The sequence below is a fragment of the Theobroma cacao genome, chromosome 5 (assembly GCF_000208745.1).
Source record: "Theobroma cacao cultivar B97-61/B2 chromosome 5, Criollo_cocoa_genome_V2, whole genome shotgun sequence".
Taxonomy (NCBI): domain Eukaryota; kingdom Viridiplantae; phylum Streptophyta; class Magnoliopsida; order Malvales; family Malvaceae; genus Theobroma; species Theobroma cacao.
Genome location: NC_030854.1, coordinates 37,387,657 through 37,406,276, shown reverse-complemented (window position 1 = coordinate 37,406,276; position 18,620 = coordinate 37,387,657). Strand labels below are relative to the sequence as shown.

General features: G+C 36.3%; 5 protein-coding genes across 6 annotated transcripts; 4 read left to right on the top strand and 1 right to left on the bottom strand.

Moving 5' to 3' along the window:
* Nucleotides 197-4,404, top strand: LOC18600293. Of its 2 annotated transcripts, none has more exons than XM_007030654.2 (7): nt 197-422; nt 1,118-1,194; nt 1,744-2,319; nt 2,516-3,091; nt 3,179-3,391; nt 3,490-3,636; nt 3,754-4,404. In XM_007030654.2, the coding sequence occupies exons 1-7, from the start codon at nt 407-409 to the stop codon at nt 3,988-3,990; spliced, it is 1,842 nt and encodes a 613-aa protein (XP_007030716.1). In that variant the 5' UTR covers nt 197-406; the 3' UTR covers nt 3,991-4,404. The 2 variants fall into 2 exon arrangements, with proteins under 2 accessions (XP_007030716.1, XP_007030715.1); XM_007030653.2 differs by having other exon boundaries at nt 197-449.
* On the top strand, nt 4,880-8,961 carry LOC18600292 (T-complex protein 1 subunit theta). The gene is made up of 13 exons (XM_007030650.2): nt 4,880-5,240; nt 5,409-5,671; nt 5,781-5,927; nt 6,034-6,195; nt 6,303-6,380; nt 6,590-6,723; nt 6,916-6,988; nt 7,075-7,152; nt 7,234-7,356; nt 7,544-7,638; nt 8,034-8,258; nt 8,423-8,480; nt 8,610-8,961. Exons 1-13 carry the CDS (start codon nt 5,093-5,095, stop codon nt 8,673-8,675), a joined length of 1,650 nt encoding a protein of 549 aa, XP_007030712.1. The 5' UTR covers nt 4,880-5,092; the 3' UTR covers nt 8,676-8,961.
* On the top strand, nt 9,221-11,319 carry LOC18600291 (photosynthetic NDH subunit of subcomplex B 2, chloroplastic). Its single transcript, XM_007030649.2, has 3 exons — nt 9,221-9,765; nt 10,412-10,846; nt 10,949-11,319. Exons 1-3 carry the CDS (start codon nt 9,337-9,339, stop codon nt 11,141-11,143), a joined length of 1,059 nt encoding a protein of 352 aa, XP_007030711.2. The 5' UTR covers nt 9,221-9,336; the 3' UTR covers nt 11,144-11,319.
* Nucleotides 12,005-13,797, top strand: LOC18600290 (protein NDH-DEPENDENT CYCLIC ELECTRON FLOW 5). The gene is made up of 3 exons (XM_018120658.1): nt 12,005-12,711; nt 12,865-13,335; nt 13,485-13,797. The coding sequence occupies exons 1-3, from the start codon at nt 12,208-12,210 to the stop codon at nt 13,677-13,679; spliced, it is 1,170 nt and encodes a 389-aa protein (XP_017976147.1). The 5' UTR covers nt 12,005-12,207; the 3' UTR covers nt 13,680-13,797.
* LOC18600289 lies at nt 14,050-17,374 on the bottom strand. The gene is made up of 3 exons (XM_018122279.1): nt 17,085-17,374; nt 14,953-16,288; nt 14,050-14,821 (listed from the first exon to the last, which is right to left on the bottom strand). The coding sequence occupies exons 2-3, from the start codon at nt 16,282-16,284 to the stop codon at nt 14,342-14,344; spliced, it is 1,812 nt and encodes a 603-aa protein (XP_017977768.1). The 5' UTR covers nt 16,285-16,288; nt 17,085-17,374; the 3' UTR covers nt 14,050-14,341.

Genomic DNA, 18,620 nt, shown 5'->3' with positions numbered 1-18,620 from the left:
GAAATTATCCTGATGAGGAAGTGGAGCCGTGGAGTCATTTGAATCACCGTTTTTCCATTTTAGTGACAAAATCTACCGAAAACAAATCTCTCCCTCTCTCACAAAAAAAGGGGAAAAGAAGTTGTGAAAAGCAATAAATTAGTTGTTTTTATTTGATTGATAATACGTTATAAAAAAAGGTTTTTTAGTCTTTGCTGTGTGTATTCTAAAACCCCACTCTCCCAAAGCTCTTGGGTTTTTTGGCGGCTACCCCTTCTCCACGCCTGTCTTTTTTTCTCTTCCTTAACTTTCTCACTGTTTCAACTCTAGGGTTTTGTTTTTTCATTCCTTCCTCCTCCTGCTTTTCCCTCTGTCTCTATCTCTTACTTACTTTCTCTCTCTAAATCTATACCCTTGATCTTTGATCATGGCCACCTCTGATCGTATCCTTGCTAACTTTACTCCTCTCGGTATGCTTTGTTATTGTAGATTCGTGGATGGATATTTCTATTTTCTTTTTTTGTTGGTTTTTAGTATTAACTTTTGGTTCTTTAAGGATTTGCTTGTTGTTTTCAGGTCTTAACTGATTGTTATTTGTTTTTTTTTATAAACTTTATTGGGTAATAGTTTTTTTATATGGGTTTTAGTGGGGTTTATTCAAAAGTTGTTTTTTTTTTAAAAAATTTATACTAAATTTCAGTTTTATGGATTTGGGTTTGTTGGTTTTGGTAGTTTATGAATTTGAATGTATTTTATCTTTGGATCTTTGCTTTTGAATTTTTTGTGTGACTTTTTAGATGGGTTTTGGTAGGGTTTACTGGAAAGTTTTTTTTTTTAACTCAGTTTATGCTTAATTCTATTCTCTTGGCTCAAATTTTTCATCTTTTTATAGATTTGAGTATGATGGTTTGGTAGCTTATGAATTTAAATGTGTTTTTATCTTTGGATCTTTGTTTGTTGCAATTTGTGAACACCGATAAATTTGTGGGTGGATGGTCTATCCTATGTGTAATATTGATTGCTTGAAGCTATGGTTTTGTTGTTGATTTAAGTGGTATGCTTTGGATATATCTGAACCTTTGTAGAGTTTAATTTTAAAATTCTTGATTTTGTTTTGTATCCTTTACTACAATCACAGAAGTTGCAGATTCACTGGAGAACTTGTCTCTGGATTCACAGGCCAAGACCACCAAGGTTCCTGAGCCTTTCAAGAAGGTACTACTTGGATTGCAAGATGCTGAGTTCTTATTCTTGTGGTTGATAAAAATTTTACTTTTATTGGTTAGATTAGTTGGTTGACAAATTTATTAGGTTCTGTGCAACTTGAGCCGTGGGATTCAAGTGGGCTGCTTGGTTACTTGTATAAACTGAATTGTTGTCAACAGCCCCCTTTGTGATGACAATGATGCAAAATCTTTGAGGGAGAAATGGATCTCTGTTATGGTGATTACCACTGTTGCCTATTGATTTAGGCAGAAGGCTAAATCTTTCTTGAAGTTGTTCTGAAACCAATCATTGGAAATATGTTTTTTGTATAATGGTCTGAAAAATAATGGCCATTTGGAGTTTACATAGTGGTCTTGCTAACATTTTCGTTTTGATGAATTTTGGATTTGTAATTTGTGGTGGTCTTGCTGATATTTTCTTTCTATAGAGTTTGGTATTTGGAAGACAGAAATGGGTTTAATTTTTATCCTGTTAATTTGCTTTGGAAATCTATTCAGTCTGAGTATTGTATTTAATAAGCTTAATGTCTATTGACAGGATTTCTATGGTGATAATGGCTCTTACATGTACCAGCAAACTTATGGTTATATGCCATATGGAGCGTATTCTGTGCCCAGTTCACCTCTTCCTGCTATGGGACATGATGGTCAGCTGCATGCGCTGCAAGAATACCATTATCCAAGCCCTTATTACCAACCACCTATGCAGACTAGTCAAGCCAGTGCATCTCAAGTGGAGGTTTCGACTTCTGGTGTAGCTGAACAAGCTTCCTTATCAATTGATACAAATAAGGGAAATTCAAGCACTATAGCAAGTGGTGGAGGTTTGAGTGGTAATAATGGGTCAGGGTCATTAAAACCAACTTTCAAAAGCTCTTCCCTAAACCCCAATGCGTCTTACAAAAGAGGAGGCTTGCCAACAGGTAATCTGTCCCAAGGTTATCAGGATCCAAGATTTAGCTATGATGGGATTCAGTCAACAGTTCCTTGGTTAGATATGTCAATGTCTTCTAATGGACAATCCAAGCATGCTGCAAATAGTGGGTTCTCTTCATACACGAACAACCTTTCATCTGGCAGGAATCAGAATGTTCACCCATTCCCTCATGTTGTGGTATGTTGAAACTGCTTGTTTCTTAGATTTGAATCTCTGCGTTATAGATATCTAAACCCCAACCCACACGCATGCACAAACACAGATAAAAATTCGCAAAGTAGATTGATAGATAGGTAGGTAGATAGATATAGGATTTGCTTGTTCACTTCTTCATTGTCGATTGACCTAATTGTTCTTAATGATCTGAACACAGAATTTGCATAATGCAAGACCATCATCAGGCGTAGCCCAAGCATATGGATACATGAACCACATGTACCCGAACAACATGGCTTACAGTCATTATGGAAGCACCATCAGGGGTGGTTCTGGTTATGGATCATATAGCTATGATTCCTGGAAGAAAGGACTAGGGTGGTACACTGTTGGTAACAACAACAAATCTAGGGGTCGTGGTTATGGCAAAGAGAATATGGATGGTTTAAGTGAGCTGAACAAAGGACCTAGAGTAAAGGGGTATAAGAGTCAGGATGATTTTGAATCTGCTACACTGGCTGTCAAAGATCAGAACCTTCCACTGACTGAGAGCAACAAGGAGAACAATGTTACTCTTGTTCCAGATATGGAGCAGTACAATAAAGAAGATTTTCCTGAGAGTTATTCAGATGCAAAGTTTTTTGTCATTAAATCCTATAGTGAGGATGATGTCCACAAAAGCATTAAATACAATGTTTGGGCCAGTACATCTAATGGCAACAAGAAACTAGATGCAGCATTCTGTGAGGCCAACGATAAGCCTGATGGCTGTCCTGTATTTCTGTTGTTCTCTGTGAGTATGATTAACGTTACTCTCTGCTGTCTTGATTTAGTGAGTAAATGATATGCATGGTTTTTACTGAGCCTGCACCTTTTCCAGGTTAATACCAGTGGACAATTTGTTGGTTTAGCAGAGATGGTGGGCCCAGTTGATTTTAACAAAACTATGGAATACTGGCAACAAGACAAGTGGACTGGTTGCTTCCCTGTGAAGTGGCACATCGTTAAGGATGTGCCAAACACTTCATTGAGGCACATAACACTTGAGAACAATGAGAACAAGCCCGTCACTAATAGTAGGGACACCCAGGAGGTACTCTCTCTCTCTGTGTAATTGTGTCGGTGTGTGTCTTATTTCTTGTTTTTGTAATTTTCATTCTTCCCATTGTAAATGGTTGGTGGCTGCTGCAGGTTAATTTTGAGCAGGGGATTCAAATTCTCAAAATCTTTAAGGATCATTCCAGTAAGACATGCATTCTTGATGATTTTGAATTTTATGAGGCTCGTCAAAAGATAATCCAGGAGAAAAAGGCCAAGCATCAGCTGTTACAAAAACAGGTATATCTGGCTTTTAATTAAATGTGCCTGTTTTTCATACTTTCTATTATATAGAACCTGGTAGATGGCTTGCATAAACTGTTTAAATATTAACTACTTCAAATTCTTCGTAAACAGGTTTCAAATGGGCAACCTAATGATGATGTTGTAACTGATAACGAACAAAATTCGGCAGTAGCAAAGGAGACTACAGATAAATCTGTAGAGGCAGCCTTGATAGAAGAACAACCGGTTGCATCAGCAGCGGAGGTTGTAAAGTCGAATGGAGATGTGAAACCTGTAGAAGAGAATGGATCAGTCGCTACAACTGAAGATGGCCCCGCCAATTCAGTTTGCGTCGCAAGTGCTTGCTAATTGGCTTCCTTCTTAGAGTTTTAGAATAGGATTTGTGCTTTTGGTTGGGTTATTAACAAGTTTAGCTAATTCATATAAGCCTATTTTGCTCGCTTTTTATCAACTGGGACTTGATGAAAGCTTAATTGCTGAGGAAGTAGGAATAGGCAAGCACCTTTCAGCATTTCCTTATAGCAGCATGGTGAGACAGAATGTTGACTCTGCTCAATACCCTCTTTTGAGTTTTTCTTTTTTTACCATTTTCATCCTTTGTTATCCCTTTTGTTTTTTTCTTAATGAGAAAAGAGTTGAGGAAGAAGAAAAAGAAAATTGCCCAAGGGGGAAAGTAGTTTAATCCTATTTGCATCTTGCATTTGATGAAGACATGGTTGTTTCTATACATGGAAAGTAAAAGAGAAGATATTGTGCTGTTCTTGTTCTCAAATCTTTCTATTATGGGAAAAAAGTTTAAAAAATGTGAAATTTAATATGTTGTAAATACTAATTGAACCATTAAAAAATGAATTAAATAAACTCCTAATATATGAAATTTTTACCAAATAAATGTGGTTCTAAAATGGTCCAATTTTTCTCTTAATTGCTGGCCTGAATATTTGGTTTTAGTTAAAAAGTAAATAAATTTGTTGGTAATGTTAATAATTCCTCAAATTTATCAAATTCAACTACCAAACAGAAAAGGTTTATCAAATCCTAATATATATTTTTTTATTTGTATCTAATAATAAGAGCAAATCTTTATAGAAATATCTGAATTATTTAGGAATTTAAATAAATCTATATTTTTCAAAAATAAAAAAGTATTTATTTTTTAGTTATTAATGGCAAGAAATCACATGATAAAGCATATTCAGAAAATAAAAGAAAAAGCTTATCATAAGCAAATTCTCTCTGTCACATGCATCGCGCATGCTGGAAAAGGGTCATTTCTAGGGCTTTCTGGGACTAAACTTATAGTTCCACTCTCTGCTCTTCCCTCTTCTTCTAAAACCAAAAAAGTTTCAATTTTTTTCCCCATTTCTCCATTTCTAGGGTTAGGGTTTTACACTTTCTTGCTCTCCTTCGAGTAAGGTTACTGTAGAAAGGAAGGAGAAGAAGAAGAGAAATGGGGTTCTCGATGCAGCCATATGGGATACAATCGATGCTGAAGGAAGGTCACAAGCATCTCTCAGGTCTCGACGAAGCTGTTCTCAAAAACATCGATGCTTGCAAGCAACTCTCCACCATCACCCGCACTTCCCTCGGGCCCGACGGTATCCATTTCTCTCTATTCGCTTTTCTCTTTCCTTTTTTGTGATTTGAAATCTGCTGTTTTTTTTCTTACTCTGTTTCAGTTTGAAATCCGGATCAACTGTACTTCCCTAATTCTGCATTTACTTGAATTCTTGTTCTGCTTTAATGTTTGATCTACTGTTCCTTAGGTATGAATAAGATGGTTATTAATCATTTAGACAAGCTCTTTGTCACGAATGATGCTGCTACTATTGTCAATGAGCTTGAGGTTCAGCATCCTGCTGCAAAGATATTAGTTCTAGCGGGTAAGGCTCAGCAAGAGGAAATTGGTGATGGGGCTAATTTGACGATTTCTTTTGCCGGCGAGCTTCTCCAAAACGCAGAGGAGCTTATTAGGACTGGCTTGCACCCTAGTGAGATCATAAGTGGATATACTAAAGCTATTAACAAGGTTTGCCCTATGCTTTGCCAAGTAACTTAAATGACTTAAGTGATGTTAAATATGGATGATGAAGTGGCCTAATTTATCATTTTGTTTTATTTTTTTAATGTTTTTGCAGACGATTGAGGTTTTGTCAGAACTGGTGGAGAAAGGTTCTGAAAAAATGGATGTTAGGAATAAAGAGCAAGTCGTTACTCGAATGAAAGCGGCTGTTGCTAGCAAACAACATGGACAGGAAGATATTTTGTGTTCCCTTATAGCTGATGTAATTTGCAAATCGTTCCCTTTGTGTATCGCTAATTAATTATTCCATTAGCTGTTCTCTTAAAGGATATCATGGCATTTTTTTCTTTGTTTCTTTTGCATCATAGGCATGTATCCAAGTCTGCCCCAAGAATCCTGCGAATTTTGATGTTGATAATGTCCGTGTGTCAAAGCTTGTTGGAGGAGGTTTGCATAATTGTACAATAGTTCGGGGGATGGTTTTAAAAGGTGATGCTGTGGGAAGTATAAAGCGAATGGAGAAGGCAAAGGTACACATTTATTTTTCTCTATCCTTTCATTTCTCATTGATTAAGTTTTACAAAAGTTTTTCTCTCATTGCTTTCTGACCAGTGCCTTTCTGCTCACTTCATATTAGGTGGCTGTGTTTGCCAGTGGTATTGATACATCTGCTACTGAAACAAAAGGAACTGTATTGATTCACTCTGCTGAGCAGGTATTATGAGAATTTCTCAACTTGTTTTTATTTTTTAATCTGAGCTTTTCAGGCATAATATACAACACTTGTCTTTTAGGTATGTATACATTTCAATTTGTGCCAATTATGGTGATTATATATCTATTATGATGGTCTATGTTGATCAGAAAATTGGCTTTTCAAATATGTCTAAATGTGGAAGGTTTTCTCTTGGTGTATCCTTGCAGCTAGAGAATTATGCAAAAACTGAAGAAGCTAAGGTTGAGGAGCTCATTAAAGCAGTTGCTGATTCTGGTGCCAAAGTTATTGTCAGTGGAGGAGCAGTCGGTGAAATGGCATTGCATTTCTGTGAACGTTACAAGTATATTTAGTTTCCATTTCGTAGTTCTAATTGTGCTTTTTGTTCTTTCTTCTATAGATTAAGTTTCCGTATTGCTATGATGTTGAATATAAAGTGTTAATAGATTGGCCAATTTTCAGATGCACAAATATTTTGCTTTGGAGCTTTTGCAGTCTTATTAAACATTTTTAATTTGGGATCTTTTTCTTGTAGGTTAATGGTCTTGAAAATCAGCTCAAAGTTTGAACTGCGACGCTTTTGCCGCACAACAGGCACTGCTGCTCTCGTGAGTGTTCTATCTAGATTATGTTAAAAGAAAAAAGATTATACCTTTTGCGTTCTAATCTAATGGGTCTTTCATTCTTTCGGCAGTTGAAACTCAGCCAACCAAAGCCAGATGATTTGGGATTTGTTGATTCAGTTTCAGTTGAGGAAATCGGTGGTTCTCGGGTATGTTTGAAGGGGTTGCTTTAGTCATATTTGGGTCCTTATCTTTTGCTCGCTTCATTTTGCCTTGCTATTTGAATGTAGGTCACTGTTGTGAGAAGTGAAGAAGGTGGTAACAGAGTTGCCACTGTGGTTCTGCGAGGAAGTACTGATAGTATATTGGATGATCTTGAAAGAGCTGTTGATGATGGAGTGAATACATATAAGGTTATCTTTGTTGAATTTTTTTACATTTTTCCTACTCAGTCGTCCAAGTGTTTGTAGCGTTTTTCCTGTATAAACCTTTTTGAGTTTTGTTTTTCTCAACTGCTGAAACAGTATTTTCTGTTCTTTTTTTTATGTAAATTTCAAGGGAAGTATCATTATAACATTAATGCCCATGTTTTTTGGTCAGGCAATGTGTAGGGACAGCCGTATAGTACCTGGAGCTGCAGCTACTGAGATTGAATTGGCGAGAAGATTGAAGGAATTTTCCTTTAAGGAAACAGGGTGGTCTATTTGTCTTCCTTTGCTTTTACTTACTTATTGCAAAGCTTCATTCTGCATGTAACTTTTCATCTTTAGCTTTCATGATTATGTGTTACAATTGCATGAATGGCATATGAGAATGTTTATGCCTTGATGACAGTCTACCTGCCTAACTACTATTTCTTTTGGACGTAGTAACACATTTTAATCTTATACATTGGCTGTGCTGGATGTCTAAATTGAAGCAACTTTTGCATTGTTGACTGTCAAGTTTGTTTTACATTACTTCTTTATATCTTGGATTTGTCATGTATATTTGATCTCTTAGTTAGGAATCTGTTATAAATTTGGTTTTTATAGTAGATTTAGATAAATACTAGAAGAGACTATTAGCATCAACATGGGATATTTTGCAGATTGGATCAGTATGCCATTGCTAAATTCGCTGAAAGCTTTGAAATGGTACCAAGAACTTTGGCAGAGAATGCTGGACTCAATCCAATGGATGTTATATCTAAGCTGTATGAAAAACATGCATCCGGAAATACCAAAGTGGGCATCGACTTGGGAGGAGGTGACTCTGAGGATGGTGTTTGCAAGGATGCCTCAACCATGAGCATTTGGGATCTTTATGTCACTAAGTAAGTTGCTATTTACATCTTCTGAAAATTAACTGTAAGGCTTGTGATTCTATTGTTCTTACTTGTGTGGAAAATTAGCATTTCATACCTCAATCATAAATGTGTCAACAAAAAGTACAACCATTGACTTCCTTTTCTTATGTGTGTGTTTTTCCTTTTGGCAGGTTTTTCGCTCTCAAATATGCTACTGATGCTGCCTGCACCGTGCTACGGGTAGATCAGGTAATCAGCTTGAAACAGAAAGCTTGAAAATGGAAACAACACTGTATTTATTCCTTGGCACCAGATTCATATACCCTTTTGAAAAATTTCCTTCACCAAGCTGACCATGCCATTCATTCAATGTTGTAGATTATCATGGCAAAACCAGCTGGAGGTCCAAGGAGAGATCAGCCTGCGGGAATGGATGAGGACTAAGCCTTTGTGCAGCATGATTGATTATCTTTCTTTTGTGTTTCTCACCGGGCTGGTTTTCAAACTTTGTTTAGGCATCTTTTGTTTTCTTCCGAGATGCTGAAAACACTTTAGCTGAAAGAAAAATTTTGCTTGTGCTTGAGAATTTTATGTTGGGTGGTGGTGGTGGTGATGTTCTGTGATTTTAGTGTATCAGTGCTGTAATTTTCCAACAGTAAACTCCATGAATGTTGCTACCCTTGGCAATTGACATTTTCTGATATCAAATATTAAATTTTCCCTTTGCTTATGTTTTACAGGAATATTTCAATGTTTCATATTCCACCCTTTAATAGATATATAAAATTTGGGAAAAACTTTTTATTTCAAAATAAAAATCGTAAATTTTGTTGAACATTCTTTATGCTAAAATAAATCAAATAAATTTGTTTTTTTCATAAATGATAGTTTTTAATAGTAAATATAAAAAATATTGGTGGATAAAAATAATTGGTTGAATTCTTCAGAGTCCTCGAATAAAGAGGTTTATATAGGAGGAAAGTGCAAATATGTGAAAACTGCTGAAAGCCAAAAAGCATATCCAAACAAAACAGTTAGCTAAAGGATGAGCCTAGCAGCTTAGTCCACTGCTGTGCGGAAGCTAACAGAGTTCTTCCTTCCAACAATGGCTTCTCTTCTTTCTTTCTCTCTTCCAAAACCAAACATAATCAAAGCTTCTTCAGCCTCTCCTGCTACAACTACCCTTCCCATTCCTGAGGCTCTTGATGAAAAATTTGGTCGTAAAGGCATCAAATTCTCGGAGTCCAATAACATTCCATTCGTTGAGCTGACAGTAAGAAATGGGAGCTCACTGAGACTGAGAATACCTGATGCTCATGTCACTTCATACAAGCCTAAAGTATATTGGAAAGATGATGGCCTCGAGGAGATCCTGTATACTGTTCCTGCAGGTGGAGGGGACTCTACCAAGGCCAAAGGAGGGATTGGTTTGGTTATCAATGATGCATCAGATAAAAGTTCAAAAGGGTCGCTTCTGTCTGGTGCGGGGTGGACTGTAAAGGATGCTGATAATGATTCCATTGATGCTCTGCAGGTTTTTTCTTAGTTGCATACACTTGTCCTAGTTCATGTAGTTTAAAATTCTGCTGTTCAAAGTGTTACCCTCAGATTATAAGTTCCTCTCTCGTAGAGGCCACACATGGACACAGTTGAAAGCCATTTTCGGGTTGCTTCAGATTGAATTCTGCATAATATAGCAAAAAGTTCAGGATAGGCTATCTGATCAGCATATGCCGTACGGATAAAGATAATTATGGGGTTTCTTGATCTAGAATTGCTTATATTGATTCTTTTCCTCTTTCTGCAGATTGTCTAGAAGATTTTTTCATAAGATGGGGCAAAATGAAATTAATTCCTATAAACCCACTCTTTTGATTAATCTGTTGATGAATTTCTGTTAAGCAATGTGGTAGGTAGTTAAAACTTGTTAGCTAGGAGACTTCCCATACACTGTATGAAACTCTGCTGCTTTTGCTCTAGGAGACTTCCCATACACTGTATGAAACTCTGCTGCTTTTGCTGGTGGAAATAAGAACAGAAAGACCAATAAATTCTGTAGCTGCAGGCCTTCTACATATCTTTGATTCACTGTTTTCAGTGATGAATAATATCTTTCTATGATTATGTCCATGAATTCGTGAAAGAAAAGTTATCTTCTTGGTTTTGATGCTTTCTTTCAGGTTGAGTTGAGCTGTACCGCTGGAACTCTAAATATAAGTTATGTTGTCTCCCTCTATCCACTAAGCATAGCAACAGCAGTCATAGTAAAGAACAATGGCCGCAAAGATGTGACTTTAACTAGTGCCATACTTAGCCATCTGAACTTCAAAAAGAGAGGACGCACAGCAATCAATGGACTCAAAGGCTGCTCTTACTGCTCACATCCACCTTTATCTTCACCTTTCGAACTCTTATCTCCCTCTGAAGCAATGAAATCTGAATCTTCTGGATGGTTTGGTTCAGAGAATGAAAAGAAACCAGGTGTGTGGACAACACAAGATGTGCCAATCACCATCTTGAAGAATAAGCTCAGTAGAGTATATGCTGCTCCTCCATCAGAGAGACTAAAGGCAATTTATAACACCCCACCATCAAAATATGAAACTCTTGATCAGGTAAAACTAAACTTTTTCTATTTCCATTACTTGGAACTTTCAGTGTCTGCTTGAAGTATATACTGAAGTTTCCTCTATTTGTTGTTGCTTCCTTTTTTCCAGGACAGAGAACTCTTCTTCAGGGTAATACGAATGGGGTTTGAAGATATATACTTGTCCAGCCCTGGTTCCTTATCAGAAAAGTATGGGAAGGAATACTTTATCTGCACAGGTCCGGCTTCAATGATGGTGCCAGTGGTAGTGAAACCTGGAGAAAATTGGAGAGGAGCACAAGTCATTGAGCATGACAACCTGTAATTATATGTTCCATTAACAGAAAAAATTTTCATTTTTGTTTTCTTTTTTCTCCATAGAAAAATTGGTTTTGCAAATCATTAGTCTCGTCTATTGTCTATGTAATTTCAATTCATCAACTCATTGAGTTCGATTTAGGCTCACAATAACAAAATAGAAGGTTAAAAGGTTGATGTCAACATTTGCAATGAAATTGTTACAAGTTTGTGCGTAGACGTTGCATATCTTATAAAATTAACTTTTTAAAAAGAGGATAATAGTTTTAGGATAAAGTGATACCAAAATCAACCTGAACTTGATTTCGATGTCACACAAAGCTTTCCAACAAATAAGAGTAGATAAGGTTGCTTAATCCGTAACGTGAGTGTTACAAACTTGGATAAGAGAATGTGACGAAATCTCATATCGGATAGGTAAGAGGGAGATTTTAGAATTATGAGGGTTGACGTTGTACACCTTATCAAATTAACTATTTAGATAGAGATAAACCTTAATGGAAATAATGTAATGGTCCGGTACAGTTGCACTTAGCTGCTTCGAAGTACAGGTGCTATATAAGTGATGAAACCATTAAATTTAGAAGGAACCAAAATGGACTCCAATTAGCATAGTTTGCTTCTAGTCACCTTTTTCAAGTTTGTAACACATTGACGCTAAAAGAAACAGTATATGAAATGTTTGAATTTGAATTTGTCAGGAGTGGGGCACACTGAGAGAGCTGAGAACCAAGAAAAACGGAAATCAAGCTAAATATGCTAAGCCCATTTCTACCATCTGAAAAAGATAAGGTTGATTACTTGACAAAGGACTTGGTAATAGTAAGAGAAGCTGGTACCGTCCCGAAGAAAAAGGGGTACAGAAATATCTTTCAAGACTTCAATCAGAACCAACCAAAGATATCAGTTGAATTATCCTAATGGAAAGCAAAGGATAAGGGACCACCCTGATCTTTCTCTCTGGTTCTAGATGCCACTGCAAATGGACCTCCTGAGCAGCCTAGCTAGCTGCAACTAACATATAAAAAAGATAAGGAAAGCGTCTTATTATTGCAGTCAGGAAGTATTACTATGGCTTGCAGTTCACTTTTCTCACCCAACTTCACTCCTTTTTCCTCTCCAACACCAACTAGCCATCATTTATGTTATCACCCTCACCTTCCCTCTACATCTCTTCAACGCAGCAATAACAGGAGAGAATTTCCACTTGCATCTGTGGCTTCGATTCCTTACCAACCAATCAACGTGGACTACCTAGAGGGAGAATTCAGTGGCCATGGGGTCACTTTTGAAGGTATTGGTGATAGTTGTGTTGCGAAGATGGGGTTGGATAATGGCAGCACAGCTACTCTAATGCTTCCAAGTGGTTTGATCACTTCTTACAAGGCTCCAATGTGGCATGGGGGCACGGTTGAGCTACTGCACACATCGGTTTCTGAGGGAGATGAAGGTGAGGCTGTGATACAAGGAGGGGTGTCTTTAGCCCTCAACTGTGAAGGTGATAGTGAAGTTTCATGGTCTCCAAGTACTTGGGCTCTTCGTGATATCAGAGGCAATTCGAAGAACTCTATTAAGGTCAGTTCAGTAGTAATTTGGTTAAGCATATGATATTGTGGATACAGATATGGGCGGTGTGCCTAAAATAGTTGAGAAAGACATTGAAAGATTTGTTGTAGTCAAGGTAGTTTCCAATGAGCCTTGATTTCACTATGAACTTGATAAATGCAGGTTGAGCTGATAAGTAGAGAAAATATGGTTGAAACAAGACATATTGTGACTCTCCAAGAAGATGTCTTAAGCTCAGAGATTACAGTCTCGAACTCGAAATCATCACCACTACAATGGACTGGATCTATTATAAGCCATCTAACAGTTAGCAGTCCGGATGCAACATATGCACTTGGATTAGAAGGCTCAAATTTTCTCAACATGCCACCCTTTTTGTCAAATTTTGGTATAATTCCTCCAGATTTTGACCTGGAAAATGATTCTTATATTGGCCAGCTATGGAGTCAAATGGGACTGAAAAGGTTTTGCAGTGGATTGGGACAAAGAAATCAGAAGAATGCTAGTGAAGCAGAAAAAAAGCAGAGAGAAAGTGAAGAAATGGAGGGTGAAGAGGAGGGGTATAAGCAGTTAAAGGAGCAAATGAGCAGGATTTACACCAGTGCACCTAGATTCTTCACACTCATTGACAGGGTACTTTTTCTTGCAAAATTCAAATGTGCTCCATTTTAACATTAGTTTTAGACTTTAACCAAATAACTTACTCTTAAATCCCATTCATCAGAAGTCATAATTGGTTGTCTCAATGAGACTGATTTCTTTTCTTTCCTTCTATGGAGCAGGGTAGAAGAAACTCAGTTGAGGTAGGAAGAGAAGGATTTGATGAATTGTATATGTTCAGCCCTGGTTCAAGCCATGAAATCTATGGCGAGTATGCTTTTATATGTGTAGGTCAGTCAGCCACGCTTAAACCCATAATCTTAGGTCCAGGAGAAGTGTGGCGAGGTTGCCAGCATTTACACAACCCAAACATGTAAACCATCATCAAGCATGCTTTTACATTCATCAAGTAAATTTTCATGCTTGTAAGTTGTGAATGAAAGGTATTACCGTTGGGTGTTGACTGCAATAATTAACATTAACACTTTCTCATTGCTCAAACTCTTCTTAAAATATGAAGAACATTAAATTTGAAGCACCACATCACTGTTTTCAAGAATGAAGATAAAAAGAAAGCAATGTTTTACATTTTTTGATCATGTAATGGAAAAAACAGTAGCTCTAATTTCCCTATGGGAAACATAAATAGGATGTATTTTCAACAGAGAATGCAACATCAGACCATAATATTACTAAGATATATGGAAAATTATCAGCGGTTGCTAATGCCAATCATTCAGAAGATGGTAAAACACTCTTCAACACCCAGAATACGGATTAAGTCTTGCTGACAAGCACATTAACAGGAGAGAGACTACGAAAGCAATGAATAAATATAGGAAAACCAAAGCTTACGAGAAGCAGAAATGCTTTACTCCTGTTAAATTCATTAAACAGCGAACTAATTACTGTTCATTAAAAGGAGTAACAAATATTGTTACAGAAGGGCATTGTAATGACCTATTTCCAACATTCTTCCCACTAACCTTACTCCTAATTCACTAGGATTGAAAGAGTTTGATACAACAGAATGAGTGAGTCAAGTTGGAACTACTTGGAAGCCTTCATCCTGAACTTCAGTCCACAAAAATGAAGTGAGAACTGCAAGTATAATGAAAAAGAGGCCAAAAAGCATTTTAAAAACTGTCTTCTTGCGAGCTTTCTCATTCTGAAAATCCTGAGTTTCAGTTTTATTCTTGGAAACTGCCTCACAAGACGCTTGGACATCAATGTCAGCAGGACTATCATCAGTTGATGACACAGATTCAGAGACACCTTGGAATTCATCACCATCAGTATACAAATGTCCATTCCCTTTGACCTCATAGATCATTCCACGCCGAAAACCATTGGGGTTTGCCATTGGGCTCCATCCAAATTTCTCTGAGGATGGACTTCTGAACCTTCTGGCTTGTTTCTCAGAGTAATCCGAGTTCAAATCATTGGGATCTTGAAGAGAGCGGATGAGCTTTCTTGGAGTTGTAAAGAGATTGTCTACATTAATCCGAGAACGTGACCTCTGAAGTGCAAACATAACAGGGAAAATGCAGTTTTATAAAGTAATAATATCAACAAAACCAAAACTAAACAAACAGAAAAATAATAAAATTAAGAGGACCAAATTCAAATAGACAATTTTGAGCATCTTACCTGAGGACTGGGAGTGGCACTTCTTGGTAGCCTATTTCTAGGACTTCTCTGCAAGAATCCTGCAAATTCTTCTGTGTACTCTGATCCATGATTGGTTAGTTCATGATGATCAAACGGTGAATCACATATGGAACTTCCCCGAGCCACTGCAGAGAACAAACCATCCTTGAGAGATACATCGACACCTCCATTTTCATACCTCCAAAGCTTCCGATTCACACTCCTTTGATCATATTCCATGTTGCGAGATATCTGAGTCATTGAAACTGGTGACTCAATCAAAGAATCAGATTCCATAAAGGAATCAAGCGTCTGTGATTCAGGTGAAGCAGTTGCAGGAGATCTATCACCATTAGTGACTAAGTTCCTTCTACGGCTGTTGTCTCTTCTACCATAGTTTGACCCGGTAACTGAACCGCAACTATTCTCCAATTTTGACCCTTCCTCTTGAGCTATTTTTTTTGCAGTTTGCAAAGCTTCATAAGCAGCCCCCTTAACATAAGCCATCTGATCAGATTGACACTTCTCCATCTCTTCCATAATCAACTCCACCTCTGAGAACATGCTCCTAGGATCCAACCACTTCATCAAGAAATTAATCATTTGTATTGCTGAAAATCGTTTCTGAGAATTACCTTCCGCAAGCCCAGCATTTGATATTCTCAAACCAGATTTTATTAACAATCTCGCATATGCTTCGACAATGAGAGCATTTTGCTTTGCTAAAGCCATAACCAGGCCCATATGTGCATTGGTCTGAGTGGACTTCTCCTCCAAAGCCGCAGCCACATTCTGACAAACCTTGTTCACCATCTCATCAGAAGCAAACCGCCAGTTATCCGATTCCACAAGGGCCTTCAAACAAAGTGCAGCCCCTGAACTCAAGCTTTCTTGGGAACCCAAAAGAGATTCTGTAAGAGGCTTACAAAGTGAATGAATTATATGCCTCTTCTTATCTTCTGGGGTGGTTGGATCAATCCCGTATCTTGCAATTGCAGGTACCACCTTTGAACATGCCTGTTGAAGAGGGAAGGACCCGGCACTTGAAGCTAATGTCTTGATAATAGTCGACATGATGCTATCAATCTGAGGAACAATCTTCACACCATGGACACGAGCAAGAACCTCATAGAGTGAAATTGTGTATTCACCAGACACAGAGCCGGTCTCTTTGGTCTCAGAAACTTGGGCAAGAAAGACAGGTATTGCCTTGGAATCCAAGTCTCTCACATATGATTTCAGTGCTTTCATTGCTGATTTTCGACTATCAGCATCTTTGTCAAGGTTGGCTAATTCTCGCCGCAGTATTGGGCTAAGATTTCTACCCATCATTTACCTGTAACCACAGAACAAGGTAAGCCATTTTGATAAAAGCAGAAGGAAGAAGAAGAAGAAGAGAGGTGTAGCCCAAGAATTGAGTTGAAAAGATTACATGTAAACAGATAAAAAGGTTTGTTATTTGAAAGCAGCTATCTTAACACCCTGATTTAATGCTGAGGAAACAGAGAAAAAGACAACACAACCAGAAATTACACTCTCATTTCTTAGAATTGAATCAACCAAAATATTTAATATCCAGTTGAAATAAACCAGTTTATATAGAAAATAAGAAGATTTCAAAGTTCAAAGTTACAATTTCCACTACTTCCCTTCATTTTCCTATGAACCTAACACAAAAATAAACCTTCTTTATCTGGGAAATTAACAACTTTCATTATTACAACATATAAGCAGCCAAATCTCAGATTTTTCTTGAAACATAACATGCAGATCAAAGAACACATAAAAAAGTGAAATTTAAAAGCGAAACCACAAAACAAGAACCAAAATTTGATAAAGCCTCTCCCTTTCTATTAGTAAAATATTTTTTTTAAAAAAAAATATTTGGCAAAAAGGGTATTTAGATACCATGCTAACAAATCTAAACCAAACAAAATAATTCAAAATCAAATCCAAGAGGAAAAAAAGAAGAAGAAGAAAACAGAGCAGCAAACTTTGCTCTGTGTCTGAAATGACAAAACAACTAAAAAGAAACCAAATTTATGAAAAGGGTAATTAAGATTTTGTTCTAAAACCACAAAAATGAACTAAAAATGATATAAAAAAAAACCCCCCAAAAACAAAAACCCTACCTTTCAAAAGACCTCTTTGTTTCTTACTCTGCTCCTCCAACTGGCAAAGCTCTTGTCTTTCTAACCATAAACCAATATCAAAAAATTTTGAATCTTTAAACAAATTCGAAGAACTTTCTCAATCTTGCAACCACTAAAGACAAAAACCCAAGAATCAAACAAAAGTCTTTTTGGGTCTTTTTAATTGAATTTTTTTGGTTTAAAGTATTTTGGTTGGCAGATAGTTGGAGGGGTTCAGGTTTTTAGGGTTTTTCCTTTTTTTTTCTTTTAATTTGATTTTTTCGGAATTTTTTTTGGTCGCATTAATATCTCCGTATTTTGAGGGCTGTCTGATTAAGGGATTCCCTTTTTACGTTGAAATTCAAATCTTCCTTCGAAATCCCACCGCTGTCCTCCTCTTGGCGGGTCCCCGCCGTGAAATTTTGTCATATTTGACTGTTATACCCTTTGACGATTTTCGGACACAGATTCCATAAAGGATATTGTCCGAACTTACCATTCACTCTTCTTTCCCTTTTTCTCTTTTTATTTGAATTAAAATCATAATTTTAATCATAATTGTTTTAAGCAATCATTTTTTTCATAAAATTTTTTTAAAAAAATTTTAATAAATGTTTAATATTTATTGTATTTAATCAAATTTATTTATTTTTATTTTAAATAAAATAAGTTTTATGATTAATTGTTAATCGATTGTCATTAATTAAAATATTATTTTTTATTTTTTATATTATAATATATTGATATGATACTAACATAAAATATGATAAATGTTTATGATTATACCATGATGTTACATTAATTCTCAATTATTTTTTTAATTTAAAATAAAAATATAATTTTACACAATAAAAATAAAAAACTTTTAAAAAATTTTAATTAATTCAAAAGTTTTTGAATATTTAATTGACATTTTAAACTTATATATATAACTTTTTTTTTTTGGGTTAAGACTTAAAAGCGGTCCTTGTAGTTATGAAGTACAGTAGATTAAAAGCTTTAGAAAATCATTATGCAAAAGGTACAACTACTTATTGCTTTTTCTTTTAGGTTATCTTAAGTGCCCTTCAAACTTTTTTTTAATTAAAATTAAAAAGATTGTTAAGAGAAATCATTGAAAAGGAGAAATCACTACAAACCCATTTCTCATGATTGTGAAGACAAAAAAAATGTGTACAAAATCCCTTATTTAATGAAAGTAAAGGACTATGCAAAGCTATTATTATTATTCTAATTTTCATTAGTTTTAATCATATTTAACTTAGAGTTTCAAATTAAAATAATAATATAATCATATTTTTTAATTTTGAAGATAACATGGCTCATGGGCTTCATAGCTAAGCACAGCGCCCCATAGTCGAGTAAAGAAGAGTGGCAGTCATTGGATCCTGTGCCTTTCTTGCATTCGTAAATCTAGTTCTAGTTGGGGTTTTGTCTTTTGTCCTGGACCAAGGGTAGTGCCGTCATTTAGATCCTTGTACTTCCGGTGACCCCAAAAATTTTCAGTTCCCGCCCTCCCCATTGCTGGATTCTTTC

Coding starts and splice junctions, on each gene's coding strand:
- LOC18600292 (XM_007030650.2), top strand. CDS start 5,093: ATGGGGTTCTCGATGCAGCCATATGGGATACAATCGATGCTGAAGGAA. Junction 5,672..5,780: donor ATACTAAAGCTATTAACAAG/GTTTGCCCTATG, acceptor ATGTTTTTGCAG/ACGATTGAGGTTTTGTCAGA. Junction 6,989..7,074: donor CAACAGGCACTGCTGCTCTC/GTGAGTGTTCTA, acceptor TTCTTTCGGCAG/TTGAAACTCAGCCAACCAAA.
- LOC18600289 (XM_018122279.1), bottom strand. CDS start 16,284: ATGATGGGTAGAAATCTTAGCCCAATACTGCGGCGAGAATTAGCCAAC. Junction 14,822..14,952: donor GTGCCACTCCCAGTCCTCAG/GTAAGATGCTCA, acceptor TTTGCACTTCAG/AGGTCACGTTCTCGGATTAA.
- LOC18600291 (XM_007030649.2), top strand. CDS start 9,337: ATGGCTTCTCTTCTTTCTTTCTCTCTTCCAAAACCAAACATAATCAAA. Junction 9,766..10,411: donor ATTCCATTGATGCTCTGCAG/GTTTTTTCTTAG, acceptor GCTTTCTTTCAG/GTTGAGTTGAGCTGTACCGC. Junction 10,847..10,948: donor AATATGAAACTCTTGATCAG/GTAAAACTAAAC, acceptor CCTTTTTTCCAG/GACAGAGAACTCTTCTTCAG.
- LOC18600293 (XM_007030653.2), top strand. CDS start 407: ATGGCCACCTCTGATCGTATCCTTGCTAACTTTACTCCTCTCG. Junction 2,320..2,515: donor ACCCATTCCCTCATGTTGTG/GTATGTTGAAAC, acceptor ATCTGAACACAG/AATTTGCATAATGCAAGACC. Junction 3,637..3,753: donor ATCAGCTGTTACAAAAACAG/GTATATCTGGCT, acceptor CTTCGTAAACAG/GTTTCAAATGGGCAACCTAA.
- LOC18600290 (XM_018120658.1), top strand. CDS start 12,208: ATGGCTTGCAGTTCACTTTTCTCACCCAACTTCACTCCTTTTTCCTCT. Junction 12,712..12,864: donor ATTCGAAGAACTCTATTAAG/GTCAGTTCAGTA, acceptor TGATAAATGCAG/GTTGAGCTGATAAGTAGAGA. Junction 13,336..13,484: donor TCTTCACACTCATTGACAGG/GTACTTTTTCTT, acceptor TCTATGGAGCAG/GGTAGAAGAAACTCAGTTGA.